We start from the raw sequence: 21507 nt of genomic DNA on the forward strand, positions 1-21507 counted from the left end.
AACATCGTGATAAACAGAGAAAAGATTAAAGTTGTGAAGGATATCATTTTACTTCGATCCACGATCAATGCCCATGGAAGCGGCAGTCAAGAAATCAAATGACATATTGCATTGGACAAATCTGCTGCAAAAGACTTCTTTAAAGTGTTAAAAAGCGAAGATGTCACTTTAAGGACTAAGGTGCACCTGACCCAAGCCATGGCTGTTTCAGTAGCCTCATATGCATGCAAAAGCTAGACAATGAATAAGGAAGACTGAAGAATTTACACCTTTGAATTATGGTGTTGGTGAAGAATATTCAATATACCATGGACTGTCAGAAGAAATAACAAATCTGTCTTGGAAGAAATACAGCCAGAATGCTCCTTAGAAGCGAGAATGGCAAGACTTTGTCTTACGTACTTTGGACATGTTATCAAGAGGACGAGTCCCTGGAGAAGGACATCATGCTTGATAGAGGGTCACCCCAAAAGAGGAAGACCCCCCTAACGAGATGGATTGACACAGCGGCTACAGCAACAGGCTTAAGCATAGCAAGGATCGTAAGGATGGCGTAGGGCCTGGCAGTGTTTCGTTCAGTTGTACATAGGGTCACTGTGAGTCCAAATAGACTTGACGATACCTAACAACAGGAATTTGTCCATTTCATGCAGGTTATCTAATTTTTTGGCATACAGTTGTTCATAGTATTGTTATAATCCTTTATAAGATCAGTAGGATCTTCTGTGAGGCCTCTTTCATTCCCAGCTTTAGTAATTTGAATCTTCTGTCTAGTTTATTTTTAATTGCTGTGGTTATATATGAATATATTCTTGTAAAAATTTAATCATTTCAGAGAAAACAAAGTCTTGATTGCCACCCCCAGTCCTAACTTCCTCCACAAAGATAACCCTGTTGTCAGTTTGACGTAGCACAGTTACTTGTATATGCCAGTGTATTTATTTTCTATTGTTACAACAGATTACCACAAATTTAGCAGCTTAAAACAACACCAATTTATTATTTCGTATGTTCCATGGATCAATCCAGGCATAGGTTAGCTAAATCTCTGCTCAGGATTTCACCACGTTGAAATCAAGGTGTTAGCTGGGATTGCCATCTCATCTGAGGCTCTGTGTCCTCTTCCAAGCTCGTGGTTGCTCACCAAATTCAGCTCCTTTTGATTGTTGGACTGAGGTCCCTGCTGACTTGCTGGCTGTCACCTGGGGTCTTCCTCAGTTTCTAGGGGCCACCTTCCATTCTCGGCCACATGGCAGTTTGCTCCAATAGGATAGTCTCTGCTGTAGCTGCTTCAAATATCCCTGACTTCTTCTGTCTCAGACCTCTAAACCCAGGTTAGTCTAGTGATTAGGTCAGGCCCATTCAGGATAATATCCCTGATTGCCTCCCTGACTGGTTTCCCTGATACCTTGAGTTCATCTTTTTTATTAACTCCAAGTGAACTGATTAGGAACCTTAATTACATCTTTGCCATATAATGTAACTAAATCACAGGAGTGTTATTCCATCATATTCACAATTCTGGCTCTCATTTAAGGGGAAAGAATTACACAGAGCATGTACAACAAGGGGTGGGAATTTTGAAATCCATCATAGACTTCTGCCTCCCACAGCCAGTCAAAAGAACTAAGTAAACAGTAGAGGTAGTTGATATGGCCTTTATAACTAATATAAATTGAAAATGTGGGATATCCATGGTCGTCCAGTAAGTCAGATTTAGACAGCGCTCTCCCAAGCCTCGGCCTCGGGTCCTTGGCGTCACGGCACCGCTCTCTCGCGCAGTCCATCTCTATGGTTTCCGTTGTGGTTTTATCCGGAATAGGCGGAGCTTCCGGTTCCGGCGGGGCCGTCCCTAGCGGCGGAGATGGCGGCGGCGACGGCGGCGGAGGCTGCCGCTTCGGGCTCTGGAGAGCCCCGGGAAGAGGCTGAAGCCTCCGGCCCCGCCTGGGATGAGTCTCAACTGCGCAGTTATAGCTTTCCGACCCGGCCCATTCCGCGTCTGAGTCAGAGCGACCCTCGGGCGGAGGAGCTTATCGAGAATGAGGTGGGGGCGGGGCCGCTCCTAAAGGGCGGGGGAAGGGTATCGGTGGGAGGAGAGGTCAGAGGCGAAAGATGTAAGAGGTGGTAACAGACGGGGTTGTGGACTGGAGCTTAAGGGGTGGTAGAGAGGGAGGTGAGGAGAATTGGGATTTGAGGGGTTCATGTTCATTAACAGGAGAAATTATTCTGAAGTTGGAAAGTAGTTGTAATCATGAGAGAACTCACCAGTTCCTTGGCGCGACTTAGATTTTTTTTTTAACCTGGTGTTTTCGCTTAGGAACCTGTGGTATTGACAGACACCAATCTTGTTTATCCTGCTCTGAAGTGGGACCTTGAATACTTGCAAGAGAATATTGGCAACGGGGATTTCTCTGTGTACAGTGCCAGCACCCACAAATTTTTGTACTATGATGAGAAGAAGATGACCAATTTCCAGAACTTTAAGCCGAGGTCTAACAGGGAGGAAATGAAATTTCATGAGTTTGTTGAGAAACTGCAGGATATACAGCAACGAGGAGGAGAAGAGAGGTAAGTTTCAGATCGTGGTTTTCCATTGGATTTAGGGTATTCATCTTCCTTTCCAGTACTTGTTTGAAGGAGGAGTTGGGTGAGTAGAGATTGGCATCTCACATCTCTGGATTCCGGCCGAATGAATATTTTGTTCTTCCAACCTGTGAGGGGTTTGAGTTGTTCCTTTTTTTTTTTTTTTAATTTTTATTGTACTTTAAGTGATAGTTTACAAATCAAGTCAGTCCCACACAAAAACTTACATATACCTTGCTACATACTCCCAGTTTCTCTCCCCCTAATGAGACAGCCTGTTCCCTCCCTCCACTCTCTCTTTTCCTGTCCCTTTCACCAGCTTCTAACCCCCTCCATCCTCTCATCTCCCCTCCAGGGAGGAGATGCCAACATAGTCTCAAGTGTCCACCTGATCCAAGAAGCTCACTCCTCACCAGCATCCGTCTCCAACCCATTGTCCAGTCCAATCCCTGTCTGAAGAGTTGCCTTTGGGAATGGTTCCTGTCCTGGGCCAACAGAAGGTCTAGAGGCTATGACCACCAGGGTCCTTCAAGTCTGAGACCATTAAGTCTGGTCTTTTTATGAGAATTTGGGGCCTGCATCCCACTGCTCTCCTGCTCCCTCAGGGGTCCTCTGTTGTGTTCCCTGTCGGGGCAGTCATCCGTTGTAGCTGGGCACCATCTAGCTTTTCTGGTCAGGCTGATGTAGTCTCTGGTTTATGTGGCCCTTTCTGTCTCTTGGGCTCGTAATTACTTTGTGTCCTTGGTGTTCTTCATTCTCCTTTGATCCAGGTGGGTTGAGACCAATTGATGCATCTTAGATGGCCACTTGCTAGCGTTTAAGACCCCAGACGCCACTCTCCAAAGTGGGATGCAGAATGTTTTTTGAGTTGTTCTTAGTGATTCTTGGAGCTACAGCTGACCAGTTCGTTAGCTTGGGAAATGAGGGAATGATTAGGCTTGAACTGTGATTCTGTATTTTTTTGTCTTCCTTTTCATAAAGTGAGACTTAACAGTTGCCTAGAAGAGTCAGAAAGATGAACAAAACGATGAAGTTGAAGGCATATGCCCTATTCACACTGAGAAGTCATTACTTGACTCTGGTTGTTTCCATTTGAGAGTTGCCAGGTAGTCTAATTTTTTAAAGAGAAGCCAGAAACCAGGATTTTTATTTAAAATCTTTTGGGTTTTTAGTGGATAACTAATTCAAATTTTTGAAAACGCTGCATGAAAGCCAAACAAAAAAGCCTGTATTGGCTTTAGCCCTGAGATTGCCAGTTTGCATCCTTTGCTCCAAAGCATTAAGCTGGTTGCAGACAGTTCAAGTGAAAAAATTTTATAGATTGTTGTGGTTCTGGGGTAAAGAATATCAGGATCCTCTAGGGAAGATCAGATTAGGTTGGGACTGCTGGGTATGTTTGTCATCAGTGTCCAATTGTGCCAATGATAACAAACGCAAGACACATATGAGAGAGTGATTCTTTTTCTGTGCTTTTATTTTGACTTATGCAAACAGTGTCTTACGTGGTCATAGACAGCATTCAGTCCTATACTGTAACATTTCCTCTGGGGAACTGGTTTCATTGAGTAGATGAATAGATCCATGTTGTTACCTCATGGTGAATGGTAATCACACATTTGGTACCCAACCCTTGGCCTCTCCCTAGTTTTCTGCGTTAGTTCTCTTACTGACTCCCTGTCAGCAATATGTGGCTAAATGAATGGATTTGAAATATGTTTTCCTTTTTCCTGGCATCTAGCAGTTGTCTTAATGATGGGACTTTGACCAAAAGAGTTTCCAAGATCTGAATTGTGATTGATCTCTTTCTGTCTCATAAAGACTGGTTCAGTTCAGTCGTCTCATGCATCAGTATCCTCAAATTTAACAGTATACACACACACACAATGTTGAGAGAGCGAGCTTGATGTAAATGGTGTTGGTAAAGTGTATAATTCTACTGAATGGACATGTTCTCTGGAATGAGTATGAGATAAGACACATGAATCTGGTTCCTCAGCCACTTTTTAAGTTTTTTGTCTTCCCTACCCCCTGCACCCCAATTATTGTTGTTGCTGTTAGTTGATGTTGAGTGGGCACTGACTCATGGTGACCTTATGTATAACACAATGATCTTTGGTATATTTGAGCCCATTGTTGTGGCTGTTGTGTCAACCTATCTCTTTGAGGGTTTCCCTCTTTTTTGCTGACCCTTTACTGAATGTGATGACCTTTTTTAGGGGTTGATCTTCCCCGATGACGTGTGTCCAAAGTAAGCAAGATGAATTTTTGCCATCCTTGTTTCTTAGCATTCTGGCTTTATTTCTTGTTCAGGACTGATTTGTTTGTTCTTTTGGTAGTCCATATCCTTCACCAGCACCACAACTTAGATGTATTAATTCTTCTTCTATCTTCTTTTTTCATTGTCCAGTTTTCGCATACCTCCCATAGTGAGAGCATTTTGCCTCACTGAGCATGAGATATGAGTATAATTTGTACTGTGTATGTCATGTGAGTATAATCGCCTATAATGGGTGATTTAAGGAATTGTCATGGAAAACTTTTTACTATGTGCAAGTTTTGTCCTACCGGTTGACTTTAACACCAGACAATTCCATTGTATAACTGTGTAGGTTGTTGATTGTGGGGTAAAGTATATTAGGATCCTCTTTAAGTCATTTTTGGCATTTACTGTTCAGGTGTAACAGGACAGTTGTTTAGGTTTATGTTTGGTTAATGTCCCTGACTTTTTCAAATTTACTTGAAAAATTTTTGCATGAACATGTATATAATCTCTGGAGAGGGTTCATAGGTTCCATTTGAGTCTTGAAGAGTTCTGTGTCCCAAACAAGATGTCTAAGTAATGTGCCTTAAACATTATGGCTTTAGGCAGTGTGATACCTTTGAGCCTTTTGGACTAACATTCTCAGGACTAGAACAAAGCTGCTTTCTGTCTCCTCTGTGCTTCAAGTTTACCTATTTCTTAGTAATGTCTTTTGTGGAGCTTGAGCAGGTGTGCCTGGGCTCCATATCCCTTAAATAACCTCTGACGTTTCTCAGGGAGGTTAGGAACCCTGAGCTTGTTGAAAGCCTGATGAGGTATCTTCCATTTTACTTCAGCTATAGAAGGCTCCTACAGATTGGTGACTGAACCAGTCAGGATAGTCTAGGCTTCAAGCCAGAGCTCAACAGCTTAAAACAGCAAAGTTTTATTTCTCACTCATGTAATATGTTCATCACAGAACACCTGGGGGCTCATCATTTTCAGTCTAGGACCCAGATTGTCCCAACTAGCTGCTACCTGGAACTTTGCTGTAGCAGAGGGAAAGATGTGGCAGTAGTGTGTACTAGTTCTTAAAGTAAGAGTTTGGAGGTAACCCGAACCACTTCTGTGGGCGTTGCATTGGCCAAAGCAGATTAAAAGAGCAAGCCTGACTTCAAGGGGTTGTGGAAGAATAACTGTCCCACTAGGAGGGAAGTAGTTCTTGGTGAACAGTAATGCAGTCTATCACAATGGCCATCAAAGGTGAAAGGGGATATCTCGGGCCTGGAGAGTCTCTAGAGCGAGACTGATTCATTGTTCTGGGATCTGTGGATAGGCTTCCAGAAATCTATAGATTTGTGTGAAAAGTTCTGTGTGTATGTGTGTTTTTCTGGGGAACTGGCCTTGGATTCTTAAAGGATTTGTGCTGTGACCTGGAGAAGGTCAAGAGTCACTTCTTTAAAGTAAAAAGTTTGGTGTTGAAGAGAGCTCTAAGAAAGATAGGAAAGAATTCAGCGTGTGAATTCTCCTGTGATCATTTAAGTTGGCTAATATTCACGTGGCTACAGCTATTGTCTGGGGAAATGCTGATGCGGATTTGGGTCTGGGTTTGTATTTCCAGCTGCGGGGAGGCCATGTCAGGGACTGTGTGAATGCACTAATGTGATTTTCTTCTTGGGGAACGTAGGTTGTATCTGCAGCAGACACTCAATGACACCGTGGGCAGGAAGATTGTCATGGACTTCTTGGGTTTTAATTGGAACTGGATTAATAAGCAGCAGGGAAAGCGTGGCTGGGGGCAGTTGACCTCCAACCTGCTGCTCATCGGCATGGAAGGTAAGAAATCTTTCAAAAAGCAGCATGACTTAGAGCCATACAAACCTGATCTCTAATCCTGTCTTCACCACTTATTAGCTCTATGACTTTGAAAGAGTCACGTAATTTTTTTCAGTTTCAGTCTCTTTAGCTATAAATGAGTACGATGATATCTTGTAAATAGTTGTGAAGATTAAGTGAGATATAACGAATGTTAGGAGCCCTGGTAGCACAGTGATAAATAGCGTGGCTGTTAACCAAAAGGTCAGCAGTTCGAATCCACCAGCTGCTGCTTGGAAACCCTATGGGGGCAGTTCTACGCTGTCCTGTAGGGTTGCTATGAGTTAGAATTGACTCGATGGCAATGGTTTCAGTGTTCTGTTTTGTTTTTAATGTATGTTAGGTCTTTATGATAGTGTCATGCTCTCTGAGAAGAGTTCCCTTTTCCCTTCCTCAGGTGCTGTGCGAGTGTATATATTCAGGTACTAGGGACCTCTCTGAAATACTACTTAGTGCTGTTGGATTTGTCTGTATTCAGAAGATTTTTATCCTCCCAAAAGAGGAGAAACTTTTTTTTTTTTTTCCAATTTAATTTTAGCCTTTTCTTTTGAACAGATAATACGTTCATGGAGTTGAAAATTCAGAAGGTATAAATGGCTATGGAGTGATAAATCTCTCATTCATCGCTATCTCTCAGCCTCCCCGTGTAGTTAGTTGCTTATGTATCCTTTCAGAGACTTTTACACGTACAAAGCAAGTAAATGAACATGTTCTTTTTTTTTTTTTTTCTGAATATGAGGAAAGGCCTTTAAACTCCAGTCAGGAGGAGGAGAGCTACTTCGGGGTGGGACCATTCCCTCATTCTTACTTTTCTTTCTGGCACTAACTCAATGCCAAACCTAGAGTAGGTACTTAGTAAATGGTGAATAAACTGGGTTGAACAAGAAAGTAGATTTTGTCAGGTACAGAGTAATTATTGTCGTTCACCACTGGGCTCTGTGAAGTCTCTTCTTCCCCTTTGATTGTCTTTTCTTCAGATTCTGTTCCTTTGCTGCCAGTATTAATAAAGGCTTCCAGCAATGCAACTTATGAATTGACACTTACCTGCTCCCTTGTAACTACTTCTTACTTGGCCAGCCAGTAGCCAGTTCTGGTTTACTTAATTCTAAGGTTTTCTGTTCCCTTGCTTTCCTGTGGTTTGGGTTCAGGGAAGCAAATCCCTCAGGCAGAGATAGGAGAGAAGCTACCCTTCGAGGATGCTCAAGAACTCTGAGCACTCAAGAAAGCAGCTGTCATGGCGTACCCAGGCAGAGCTGGGAAGTGTTTTCTAAACTCCATACCTTGCTGAGGTGTGTGTTCAACTCTGAAGGATTGTGCAGAGGATAGGCAACAGATGTGGCTTCAGTCAAAAACAAGTAGCTGGAGCATCCGTACACTAGGGCAGAATGAATTAAAAGATGGTGATCATGTCACTTTATTCAGATTACACAACACTGTCCTCAGGAATCTGATGCGTTTCCCCCGAGACGAGACTCAACAGCCCCAGTGTTACTCTAAGAAGTGTTGTGTCCCACAGGTGTGTTGAAGTGGGAGCAAAGGTTGAGAATCTTTGAGTTCCAGAAGAGCTGCCCAAAGCAAGTGCATATTCATACAGCTTAAAGTGACTGCTTAAGTCCGTCAGAGTAGATCATTATTGACACCAGTAGCTTCTGTTTTGCTACCCTTGAATTCTTGCCGTGGTCAAAAAGATTATAAGTACACCCAGTATGTTACTTTTTGCCAGGCTTACAAGTATCATCTTTATGAGCTATTGATTCCAGTGAGGACAGCCGCCATCATTTAGAAAAGTCTATTTGCTAGTCAATCTTGGATACTTAGCCAGTGATTGTTGCTAGACTTATTACCCATTAAAAGTGTAACACCTAATTTGCTGAAAGTTGTCATTGCAGTTTCTCTGATTCTGCCTGAAATTTCGGTTAGAACCCTTAGTTTGGAGGGCAGGCTGGGCTTCTGTACAGTGCTGGGCCCTAAGTTCCAGCCTGTGCGATAGAGCCACTACTCTGGATAAGATAATGTCTTTCCTTTTGCAGGAAATGTGACACCTGCTCATTATGATGAGCAACAGAACTTCTTTGCTCAGATCAAAGGCTACAAACGATGCATCTTATTCCCTCCGGATCAGTTTGAGTGCCTCTACCCGTACCCTGTCCATCACCCATGTGACAGACAGAGCCAGGTGAGCATGTGTAGTCTGGGGAGGGTGTAGAATTCTAGAGTCTAGGAATTCCTTTGGGATCAAAAGCTGGACTGTCTTTCCCCTTCCCTGTGGTGGTAATGCTGGGTTTGGATTACAGGCAGGTCTTGCCTTACAGACAAACCCAGAGGATAATTTCATAGTACAGCTTATATATTCCGGGCTCCTTTGGTGGTCCCCCAGTGTTTGGAAGTATAAACAGCACTGTAGAGCTAATGCTGGAGGGCAGACCCCATCACTGGTGCTGGCAGACTCTGGTTACTCTGATGGGCTTACAAGTTCATAGAACAAAATGCTTGTGTCTCCATTGGATTTACTCATTGCTTTCTTTTGCCATGGATGCTACCTCTCTCTGATTTGGAGAAGGGCAAATAGAATTGAGATGTGTCATTTAGTGCATTTGCTGGATCTAGGTGAGGTATATGGCTGACTTTGTGGCCAGCCAGCGAGGTCATCTCCTCTCTTGAGGAGAAGGTTGCCCCGCCACTTCACGTAGGAGTCTTTGTCAGAATATGTTTTGGGGAGAAAGTTTCTAAAGGTTTGGGTGAAGGATGAGTGCTAGTTCCCTCATACGCTCAGGCGGTGGTCTCCTTAACTCAGGAGCACTAAAGCCTAGGATTCTTTATCACTTACCATCATGCTCAGAGAGAGATAGAATGTGTGTGTGTGTGTGTGTGTTTATTGTGAGTTGTGTCTTCTGCAGGATATAAACTTAAAAGCATATTTTTTGACTACCAAGGTAGCTAGCACATGAGCAGTTACTGACAAAGATTTGGTGATGACTGATATTTTTTTTTTCTCTCTGTCTTGAACATCTCAGGTGGACTTTGACAACCCTGACTATGAGAGGTTCCCCAATTTCCAGAACGTGGTTGGCTATGAAACAGTGGTTGGCCCTGGTGATGTTCTTTACATCCCAATGTACTGGTGAGGAGGGGGCTAGGGCTGGGGGCTTCTTGGGAGCTTTCTCTCCCATTCTTTGAAAAGCCTTACCTGTGTCCCTTCTTCTGAATTGCAGCAGGATTGGTCCTGTGTGGTCCACAGGAAGGTTGATATATCCTGATATGAATATACTGAATATGGGGGAATTGATAACCCTATTTAAGTCCAAAGAGGCTCCAGAGGCTTGGGGCTGGAGAAACTGTTCTTGGTTCCTTGGTGTTTGGAGACTGAACACTACTGCTTGTAGCCCTAGTGTGTGTTTTACAGGATGAGTATATAAAGATGGTCTCTTCACTCTTTGCGTTAGCTGAACACTACCTGGTTTTCTATTCCTATCTCTGAAAGTATCGGTGGCAAACAGCCTGTTTGTTTTCTTGCAGGTGGCATCACATAGAGTCATTACTAAATGGGGGAATTACTATCACTGTGAACTTCTGGTATAAGGTGAATATGGTTGATTTTTTTTAGATGGGATTAGGGTGTGGGGTAGGTGTAATAAACGATTTGGAGCAGGGCGGCGAGGTGGACTGTCCCTGGAAATGATTCCCAGGTCTCTGGGGAGATGAAGAGAGTAGGATTGAATTGGGCTTCTTAGATGGGAGGATGGTGCTGGGAACAGTGGGGTGACACTGAAGTCTGCTGCTAAGGGCATTTCCTGAGCTGCTGCTTCCTTCACAGGGAGCCCCCACCCCTAAGAGAATTGAATATCCTCTCAAAGCTCATCAGAAAGTGGCCATAATGAGAAACATTGAGAAGATGCTTGGAGAGGCCCTGGGGAACCCACAAGAGGTATGTGGCTGCCCCCAGGTGGCACTCCTATGGCTCAGTGGGCTGACTGACCAGAGACAGTAAGAATTGGTGTGACAGTCTCCATAGCTCCTCTGTCTCAGTATCTGGTGTCCTCTCCCTGCATAGAGGTTATGGGTACGTTCAGAAAATCCTTGTTTTCTGGAGAGAGCTGGGCTTGAATGGTGGATCAATTAAAATCTGTTCCATGCTAGTGATAATGTTCCCCGTGGGGCTTGTGTGCCAGCTGGGGACCCCTAAGGGGATTCTTCTGGACTGGGAAGCGCGCAGTAAAGCATCTCCTTGCAGTATCCCAGCTGTGCCAAGGCAGCTCTAGGTAATGTTGACCTGCTTCCCACACAGGTGCTCCAATGGCCAATTGAGTAAATAGAGGAGGTTTGTATTTATAATGCTCTTACCTCCTTCCTGTGGGTGGACGTGCATCTGGAGGGCCGTTAGGATTGGGAGGTGGCACCAGCCCCAATTACAGGTGACCTTTTGAGAGAATATAGAGGCATTTAACACTCTTAAGGTGCATTGGAGAAACATGTAGATGCTCACTCTCGGGTGTTTGGGGTTTAGTCCCTTGGGCCTGTTAGTTTGGTGCGGCTTATAGGTACAGAGCATTGTGAGATCCCAGAGATAGAGTTGTGTCCCAAAATACTGGATTGACCTCCAGGAAGAGTTGGTTAGAGGATTTACAAGGTTGAGTTCTCCAGATATGCCCATCCAGCTCTAAGGCCAGGGAACAGGCAGTTCTGACTGGCTCCTCATGTCTCTTCACAGGTGGGGCCCTTGTTGAACACAATGATCAAGGGCCGATACAACTAGCCTGCCAGGGGTTCGAGGCCTCCTGCCAGGTGACTGCTATCCCGTCCACACCGCTTCATTGATGAGGACGGGAGATTCCAAGCGCTAGTATTGCACGCTGCACTTAATGGACTGGACTCTTGCCATGGCCCTGGAGGCAGGTGTTTGGGGCAAGGCAGGGAGGTTGGCACTCCACTCCCATTTGGAGGGACTTCTTGCCCTTGCCTCTTGTGCCCCAGCACCTTTCCTCTCTGCCCCCCCTTAAGTCCTGCATTCAGTGTATGGAGTCCCAACTTCTGAGTGTCTTCATGTCTGTGTGTGTCCGTCTGTCAACCCTGGGATGTATGTGTGTCTGTTCCTTGCAACCTCAGTGCCTCAGCCTGAGAGAGGAGATGCTTCTGGGACCCCCACTGCATCTGAACTGCAGGGCCAGAGCTATCCTGACCATTAGGTCAGTCTGCCCCCCTCCAGCTTTCACACAGTCAGACTCTAGGCTGGGTAGGAATGGCTACTGGAACTTTAATGGGGAGAGGGAGGAGGAGGCTTACCTTTGAGAGCCTGACAGCTGTCCTGTGAGAAAGAATTAGGTAGGGTTCCAGCTTAGACCTTCAAACTCAGGCCATACACAGGAAGGAGCCTTGTGACATGAGAACCAAGGATTGTGCATAAGTTCCAAATTGCAGACATATACAGCTTCTCTTTCAGCACCAGCTCTTACTCCCTGTGCAGGGCACCAAGGGAGTTCTCCTAGTGGTGGCTTCTCTAGGTTCTTGGGATGCAAGCTTCTCTCTCTCTCCCTCTTTCTCTCTCTCTCTCTGTGTGTGTGTGTTTGTGTGTGTGTGTGTGTGAGAGAGAGAGAGAGAAAGTGTGTGTGTGTGCGTGCATGCATGTCCATGCTGGCCAGCCTCTTCAGTTTACCAAGGTTCTCTACTGCTTAACCTTGTCCAGTGGGACAGTGCAGTAGGAGTCCAGGGAAGTACTGCCTGACCTAGCCTAAAGCATTTTCACTCAGATTTTAGCCATTGTTTGTTGGTCAGGTCTTACTGCAACCAGCCTGAGGCTGACTGCTAGAGCCTCAAGGCCCTGTGGCTCTCCCTGCCCAGGCCACATCCTCTACTCCTGCTGAGCTCCCTGGCTGAGTAGATGAAATGGGGTCAAGCTTAGGCAGCTAACTCACCACCTGTCATTCACCTCAAGGCAAGGTCAAAAATGTAGCCTTGCCTCATTAAGCCAGCGCCTCTGCCAGACCCCACTCTAATGCCCTGGAAACACCCTCAAAAGTCAGGGCAACTTATGGAGCACAGAAGTGGAATTTCCTTTTCTGTTCATAGCTACTCATGGGAACCCCTCTCAGGGCTGCAGCTTACAGCTAGCTGGGCAGCTGTGCACTGTAGCACTTGAAGGGCTGTCGTTCACATCTATTCATTGAGAGTAGGGCCCTGGAGTGAGTGTGATGGCCCTCTCTCTTATCACCTCCACTCCCATCTCCATCCCCCTTCTCACTGAAAAGAAAGAGGAGTTGGAAGTCTCTGCCCCCCCCCCCCTTTTTTTTGCCAAAGGTGTATTTCCAGTGTCTGAGCTATGGCTCTAACCCCCAAAGCTCAGTTTACAGTGCACTAAAAATGGACTGAGAGGATGTGTGTGGATGTGTGTGTGCACCTGTGTGTGTATTTGGGGGGAAGGGATGTTTGTGTTTATTTTTAGAACCTCATTCTGGGGTTTTCTGATAGAGTGGGTGTGCAAACATGGTACCTTTTCAAGTGTAGTTCTTTCAAATATAGCTAATCTTGAAAAATGACTGCGTGTTCTCCATCTCTTGGGAAAGAGGAGCGCAGCAAAGAAAACCAAGCAGACTGAGCATGAACTTGGGCCACAACCATACTTAGAAAGGTTGTAGATTATGTTCACGCTCCTCGGCAGGCCTGCTGCATTCCTGGCTCAGCCTTAAAGATGTGGGCGATGTGCAGCAGGGAGGCGGGTGCCCCTCAGCTGGTCCTCACTGGGTGCTGTGCTGACACAGGCCTGACCCAAGGTGATGGCCAACTGGGAAAGGCTAACTTTGAAACGTTCACAGGATTGGTCCTGATCTTTGGGTAATATAATAGAGGCCCCCAATTATTAGCTTCCTGATACGTGCCTAGTGCTTTTATCTTTGTTCGTCGCCATCCTACAAGGTAGGTATTCTCATTTTACAGATTTAGAAATGGGCTCAGAGAGGCTAAGTGATTAGTGGCAATCAAATTTGAACCTAGTGCTGTTTGATGGCAAACGCTGCTCTTTCCATTCCACCAAACTCTGTTGATTGTCTTGCCTTAATTCTCTCCCTTGTACTACAGCGTCTGGCCTCCAATCTCACGCCACTGGGCACTGTATGGCACAGGCAGGCTAAACCAAGAGGGTTCAGAGGATCAGCTTAGGGAGAAAGCTCTTCTGGCCTCCAGCTAAAAGCATCTTGCTAAAACTTCCCAGGAGACTGTAGTATGGGTTAAGAGTGCTAGAAGGAGGTATGGAGACCTGAGTTCTAGATTCCATTGTGTTACTTGTGTGTCCCGTAATTTCTCCCCAGCATGCATGTTCATCTATAGAACTGAAAGCCTAGTTCTTGGTGGTCACTAAGAGCCTTGACTCCTGTTCTGAGATCAAAGCTTTTCCCTTCACTCACCTAGGCTAGGGCTCTTTAGGCTCAAGTTCTGCTTGTGAGGGAAGAAACATCCTCTGCAGTTGGTTACCATCCATCCTAGCGGGCAGGATGGGAGGCATACACAGCGAGGGAGTTGGGGATATGGGCCTATATAGGGGTCAGCCAAACTGCAGGCTCCTGTTTTCACAGCAGCAGGTGCAGAGGAAACTACCGTTTTGTGAAGTCAAATATTTGTTGGGGGGTTGGTGCTGGGTGTGGGGGAGGGGCTGTTCTGGGCATCAGTTGAGCAGATGCCCGGGATGCCTGGGGGAGACCAGCTTCCTCTACAAATCAGGGCTCTAAATTACAAGGTTTTTACCAACGTGAACAGTTGGGGGAAGTCGTCTGCTCTCATTTGCGTAATGGTTTCTGTCACTGGTGATTAGACACAGGATGAAGGAAAAGAAATTTGACAATTAGGAATGAGCGATCATTAATCTGAATCTGTTAGGAATCAGAGAGGGGAAGGATCCTTAGCAATGGGCCTGCTCAGTGTGGGGATACACTCCCTCCCTCTGCCACCCAGAGACCTCTAGGTCACACACCCTTTCAGTATTCCCACAAGTGGGCTGAGCTTGTATCAAGACTGGGTGGGCCTGAGATGGATACAGGAGTAGACATTTTTGGGCCTGAACCAAGAATGATAAAGATAGATGGGTGTTGAGTACAAGCTACCGGGCAAGGAGTAACGAGAATAGTTTTGACGTGTTTAGTGTTTGCAGAAAATGTCTTTGTAATAGTCAACACTCCCGATAACATCACCTGTGACAAATCCAGTCCAGCATAGCAGGGTGTGGAGAAAACCAGGTCTTTCTGAAACAATCAGAGATCGTGAAGCCCTATCATTGTGCTCTCAGTGTGGACCATGTTAGGGAAAGGAAGATCAGTGGAGAACAAAACTCCTCCAAATCCCTGGGCTCCCCGTGGGAGGGCATCGTCACTCTAGGCCCCCCAGCAATGCTGATTTGTTTGTCTTTTTATGTCAATACAGCTGTGGTTATATGGGGTGCATTGAGGCCCCTGGCCCAGATGTGTGAGCCAGTGATAAGGTTAACTAACTGGCTGAGTTTTACCGTGTAGAGAATCCCAACTTGGATCTTCCAGGTCACCGAGTTACCTCACCTCTCACCTCCTCAGTCTTTTCAGACTTTAAGGGCATTTTTAAATTGCACCAGTTAGTACTTGTTCCTCAGTTTTGTGACTTGAATGCAGGGGTTCCTTAGATCAGAGGTCCCCTCAAGGAAGCATGGGGGGTGGAAGTGGGGAGGGGTTCTCTGTGTCCTCTGAGAATGTGAACTCCCCAAGAATAGGCCTTTGTCTCCTCCCTCAGTGAATTCCCTACATTTGGATCTTCTACCCTTTAAAATCCAGTGCAGGATTTAGTAAAGGAATTACCCTCTAAACAGTTTTACACTAGACTGGTAGATGACAGGAGAGGGGTTATCACCCAGAAGTGGCTCATAGAGTTCCAAAGGCACTGACCTTTCAGCCCGTATTCTCTTCCCCTTTCTCAGGAACCTGCAGTTGTTTGTCCTCTAGCCCCCTGCCCGGTTCTCTGGTGTCTTCTCAAACTGCCTTTTTTAAAGGAATGTTCCAGCTTCCCTTTCCAGAAGTCCTTCAATTTCTCCTACCCAGCTTCCCTCTGCTCAGTCTCCAGTGCTTCCTTCAGCAAGGTCCTTTTTCCTGAAGAGTTGCCATTCACCTTAGGAATTCCTTGGCTATGTCGGGATAAACTGACACTGTCCCTAGGGCTGCTTTCCCTGGGGTCATTCTTGTTTGTCGTAGGTTTGTCTTTTCTGAGCGTGGTAGCTGTTTTTGCCTAAGGCTAGTTCATGTGCTCCGTGTCTACTCCATCCTCTTGCTGTTCCTCTTTCATTTCTGCGCATCCTGGTTTATCTCTCCAACTGTGGTGGCCCTTTCGGCTTGTTGGCAAGATCTATCTAATCCTCACAAACCTGGGATCCTGAAAGGAGCCCTACTGAGCACTTTCGGAGCATTTCTGAAGGTCCTCAGAACTTGGCAAACTTGAGACCCAGGAGCCAGTGATCAGTAGGCCTCCAGAGAGTAACTACAGAGGGTGGGGGTTAGGAGACTCCGCAGGAGTGGGGCTGGGCCTGGCAAGTCAGGGTGGAAGAGCTGGAGTGTTTGTTTCCATCTAAATGTGTCCTGTGTGCCTTCAGGTCTAGTGGTTCAGAGATGATGGGCATTTTGTGAATGTCTCATTTCTTTCAGGTGTCTGGCGATGCTCTGAGTCACCAAGTTTGGTTGAACTCTGTAGTCCAGTGGTTGCTGGATGGGGAACAGCATATTGAGTAGTCAGATGTCAGGAGTGGAGGTCTTAGATGAGAAAAACTCTGGAGGGCTGGGGGTTAACAGAAGAGAGGTCCCAGTGGTTAGCCTATAACCACATAATCACTTCTGCGGGAGCTTAAATATGATAGCTGATTAAAGAAGTTAATAAATTGGGCCCTGCCTTTTTCCGTACCTAAACTCTGGTCTCTAGGCAATATTTTGGGAAGGAGAATGTGTCCTTTAACTTCCAATGGGAAACAGTCTAGCATAGTGTTTGAAAGCATGGACTTTGGAGTCATGTCTTTTTTTTTTGTTGTTTAGATTTCTAGTTTTGCTACTCACCAGCTGAGTTTGACCGTGGTTGATTCACTTAACCTCTCTGAGCCTCAGTTTCTTCACCTATGATGATATGTGGGGCGGGGGGCGGAGTGTTGAAAATACTGCCTCAGGGTTGTTGGATTAACTGAAATAATGTTTGTAAAGCTTTAGCACTGTGCCTGGCAAGCACTTAATAAATGGTTGTGGTGGTTATATTTATTACGTGACTTATTCAAATACTTGGTTTCAGTGATCACTAAACAGATTTCCATGATTCCTTCCCTCTGAAGAAAAGCATAGGGAAGAATAAGGAGAAAGACCCCTGAGAAGCCCATACTGAATTGGCGTGAGACAAGAGTCTTGGCTCCTAAACCAGTTCCAGAGAAAAGGAAACAAAGGTTGTCTGATGTCTCTTCTCCCTGGTAGCCAGACTCACAGCCATACATGTCAGCCTGGGGTCCAGGGTGAGAAGCTGTCAGGTATGACCACCTACAGGGGCTGTGGTCAGTTAAATGATTTCCCATTACACATGGAGAAGCTGTTGCTACCTCACACCATGAGACACTGTAGCAGTCAAACCAGGCCCCATTGATTCAGTTTTATCCCATTTCCTTCAATGTATTTAAATTATGTGTATATTAAGGCACAGGCATTCAGAAGAGAATTCAGAAAAATAAAAGACTGGAATCTCAGTAGCTACAATTTGTTGAACTATTTTGCTCCGGGCACTATACCCATGTTCATACTCTGGTTCAGTGGGGGAGACAAGCAGGCAGTTGGAGTTACGGGTGTGCAGAGGAAAAGCAGCTGATCAAGCTTAGTCATTTAGGGTAGGCTTCCTGCAGGAAGTGGCAGAGTCTAAGTGGATATCTGGAAGATGAGTAACCAGGGGGTGGGGCATGGTAAAAGACATAAATTTCTTCTGTAGCTTCTCATTCTCCCAGTCCAAAAACAAACACTCCTATATGTTTAAGGGTTTTGTTGCAAATCAGAAGAGCAATGGACTCCTGAAAGAAGAAGATGACCCTTGGGTCAATCATAGAAGTCTTTGAAAATCATTTTAGTTGTTTGCCTAGATCTGTACTGCAGTGCACACGGGTTGAACATGCTCATTTGTAGCCATTCTGCAGTCCTCTTCCTCAGAGGATTGTGGAGGGGACTTCCTCTTGGAGGCAGCGTAATGTAGTGGTTGAGAATGAGAGCTTTGTGTACCTGGCTTTGAATCCTAGATCTGCCATTATTTGTAACCACGGGAAGGTGACAAAACTACCTGAGACTCACCTTTATTTTTATGGGGCTACATCACCTTCCTTGTCAGATAAGTGAAATAAGATACAGAAAGGCTTAGCAGAGTATCTGGCCCATAGCAAGGGCTCAGTCATTGTTAGCTCCCAGTGGCCCCTTCCAAAGCCTTTACCTCTCCCCTGTCTAGCTTCCTGACTAAGATCCTCTTTCTAGTCTCAGAGCATGTCTAGGTATCAGTTCATGAGCAGAGCATAAACTTTCCAGCTCGGGTTAGCAAGCTACTACCCCTTCTCAGTGACCTCTTAACTCTCACAAGAACCCAATCACCACCTTCATTGCTGGGGAATGATCTTCCAAAATTTCTTCCTGCAATAGTAAAAATACCGAAACACTGTCAATAAAAATAAAAGGCATCAGGCCTGCTGCCCCCAAGAGGATAGAAGAATGGTTCCTTCCAGAGGCATTGGAGGCTTGTGCCAGCCAGCAGCGCAGTCAGAGGGCATAGAGGAGATGCTGGCATGTGTGTAGTTTGCACAGAGGGCAGGGACACAGGAGATTGGTTCAGAGGCTGCCATGTTAGTCTAGAGGCAGGAGGATGAGGGCTTGAGAATTACAGTTCTTAATTTCTTAATTGTAACCTTTTGACCATGTTGTTTGAGCACCACCCCACACATTTTACAGTTGGTGTGGCCATTTTTTCATAAGGCCTGTCTGATGTACTGACAAGAACAGAGGCTTTGAAAGTGACTCCTGGGTTTTAATCCCCACTTGTCACTTTCTAACTCTTGTCGCCTTGGGTAAGTTATAAGTTAATGTCTCTAGGCCTCAAAACCTTCACTTGTGAGCCGTGGGAAATAGCACATAACTTGCACATTGTTTTGAGGGTTTGTGGTAATGTTTTTAACCAGCTCAGTGTGGGTACTCAGGATATAGTTTATTATGAAGCCTGACTGTCATGAACAGAGTTTAGTTAGTGCTGGAGAGAAAGAATCTACTGGTTGCACAGCTTTTCTGATCCTACTCCGACTCTCAAGGCACGTTGTTCGAAGTGGAATCAGAAGAGAGGACTTGGGGTGGAGGAAGCAAAATGGGGAAAAGATCATAAGGTTGTGGGAGGGACTGAAAATTCATAAAGGGCAGGGCCTGAGACAAAGATAGCTTTGCTAAGGTAGGATCTTGGGAAACAGAAGCAGAGACCTAGGTTCTAGGTTACCACCAAATCCCTGGGAAAATAAAGGGAGAGAGTAGCTGTGGAAGATACAGTATGGTTGAGTAGAAAGAACACAAGGTTTGAAGCAATGAACCTAAGTGTGAATCTTAGATATACCTCACATAGACTGGGTGTCTCGGGGCCTGATAGTCTCTCTATGCTTCAGTCCCCTCATCTTTAAAATTGGTGAATAATACTGCTACCTTCTTTACAGGGTTGATGGGACAATGTGTGGAAAATGCTGTGTAAATTGAGCGACATATAAATGTTAATTGTTGGGTGTTGCTGGGAGTTGGGGTTCTGGAGAGCTTTTCTAGAGTGGGTGTGGCACAGAATTGCTGGGGTCCCAAGATTAGAGCCTCCTACTTTCCTAGCAAGAAAGCAGTAAAGCAGCGTTTTCCACCAAAATAGTGTTCTTTCACTTCGCCAAAGTTGACCAGTAATGATACAAGAAGGAAAAGCTGTGTGGTGAGAAAGCATAAGTTTTAGAGTTACACGGACTAGGTTTGAATCTTGGTTTCACCATTTACTAACAGCAGGATGGTCAGATTGCCATCTCTGAGCTTTGATTTCTTAGCAGGCCGCCCTCATGTAGCAATTGGGAAAGAATGAGACAATTCAAGGAAAACAGGAATTCAGTGCCTAGTAAAGTGCTCAGTGAATGTTAGTTCCTTTCCTTCCATATCTTTTCCCCTTAGGAAACATCCTGTTTATCCAGCATAAAAAGGAACTCAGTTGTTCACACCTTTTCTAGGGTGAGATCAATTGCCCTGTGGGAGTGGGAGTGTGATGGGAAGAATCATGGAGAGGGGGCAGGACTCTACAGTGTTAGAGATGGCGTGGGGATCCTTTCGTCATCTGGTTGGCGTGGGAGCAGGACACAGAAAAGGCCATGCTGAGAGGTGAGAGTTTCAAGAAAAGGTAATGCTGAGTGCTCAAATGGAAAAGCCAGGCATCATGGGGCAATGTGGAGTAGAGGACAAGACACTGAACTGAGAGTGAGGAGATCAGAGTTCTGTCAGGAGAATGACCTTAGGAATTGTGACTACAAGTCAGAGTCACGAGAGAAATCCTGCATTCAGCCAGGTATCATCTTAATACCTGCAAGGGTTGTGTTCCTCCCAGAAAGGAAGGATATAAAAAGAAAGTAGAAAGACATTTAAACGTTTTCAGAGCCAAGGAAATGCACCACCCAATCAAGGCGTATAGCAGTCTAGGTAGGGTTCTAGGCTTCTGTGAGAAAATGCAGTTAGGTGCTGAAGAGCATCAAATCCAGGGATATGGCTGGGTACACCACCTATTTTAAGTGATGGAAACCTTGTGATAGGCCCTGAATAGGACTTTCTGGGTCCTTTCAGAATCCAGCCAGTAGTCCAACTAAATGCCTCAGCTATCTGAGAAGGTAACCTCCGAAGTATGTGAATGGTATCAATTATTTCCTTGATAGGTAAGCATCTTTTAATGCCGGAGGCCCTAGTATGAATGATAGGCAGGTTTAAGAACATTAAACCCATAGTGTTAATATGCTTGCTTTAAGGAATCTGTGCAGTTTGTATTTTAAGTCCTTGACATGTGGAAGAGAATTTGCCTGTTAAAGTAACAGATTTGCCTTGTAATTCCAGTTAAAAAATGTCGAGTAATTAGACTTAAAATTTCAAGTTGAAATTTTGCTAAATTTCTATATCATTTTGGAACATTTGAAATGACTTCAGATTTGCTGTATTTATTCATTAATTTATTGGTGATACAGTAATTACTTGGGAAAGTATTTTGGTAAAGTAAGGAAGTACTTAAGGACACCACATATATTAAATGTATCAATGCCATTTAAATGCTTAAAAAGTTCAATTAACTATAAACTGGATCAGACATTAAATCAAGCTCCTTTGTTTCATAAGCAAAATAATAACGGGTTGCCGTAGGTTGGAATCAACTCAATGGCAACAACAAGAAGCTGAACTTAAAAAAGTTGAGAAAAGTGTCTGGACAAAAGGATTTTGGATAAGTAACTTTGAAAAATAGAGTATGTTTTTTAAACCAAAGTAATTGCTGAATATTCCTGCACACAAAAGTCACCCTGGTAGACATAAAAAAAAAAAAAAAACAGGGAAGATTCTAATTGGTGAATTACCACAAAGCCAAGTCACTTCACCTCTCCAAGTACCATGGATCTGGCAGCAGTTAAAAGGTGGCTGCCCCAGGTCAAATTCGAGCCACAGAGGTTTTTGTTTGTTTATACATGCTTTTGAAAGTTTTTAAACTAGTTGACAGCATTTAAGATTAAAAAAAAAAATCCAAAAAAAACCAACTTCCTGGCTTCTCTGGAAAATTGG

General features: G+C 44.8%; 1 protein-coding gene across 1 annotated transcript in view; it reads left to right on the forward strand.

The window, feature by feature from the left end:
• The window catches only part of HIF1AN (hypoxia inducible factor 1 subunit alpha inhibitor), a 28106-nt gene extending 7342 nt beyond the window's left edge, over positions 1-20764 (forward strand). The window contains exons 2-9 of the mRNA XM_049855364.1: positions 1823-2044; positions 2318-2568; positions 6510-6658; positions 8728-8873; positions 9712-9818; positions 10214-10277; positions 10512-10622; positions 11406-20764. Of these exons, the coding sequence (XP_049711321.1) occupies positions 1865-2044; positions 2318-2568; positions 6510-6658; positions 8728-8873; positions 9712-9818; positions 10214-10277; positions 10512-10622; positions 11406-11450 (1053 nt within the window). The 5' untranslated portion in view covers positions 1823-1864 and the 3' untranslated portion in view covers positions 11451-20764. The remainder of the gene's footprint in view (positions 1-1822; positions 2045-2317; positions 2569-6509; positions 6659-8727; positions 8874-9711; positions 9819-10213; positions 10278-10511; positions 10623-11405) is intronic.
• The last annotated feature ends 743 nt before the right edge of the window (positions 20765-21507 follow it).

This window comes from Elephas maximus, chromosome 16 (genome assembly GCF_024166365.1).
Source record: "Elephas maximus indicus isolate mEleMax1 chromosome 16, mEleMax1 primary haplotype, whole genome shotgun sequence".
NCBI lineage: Eukaryota > Metazoa > Chordata > Mammalia > Proboscidea > Elephantidae > Elephas > Elephas maximus.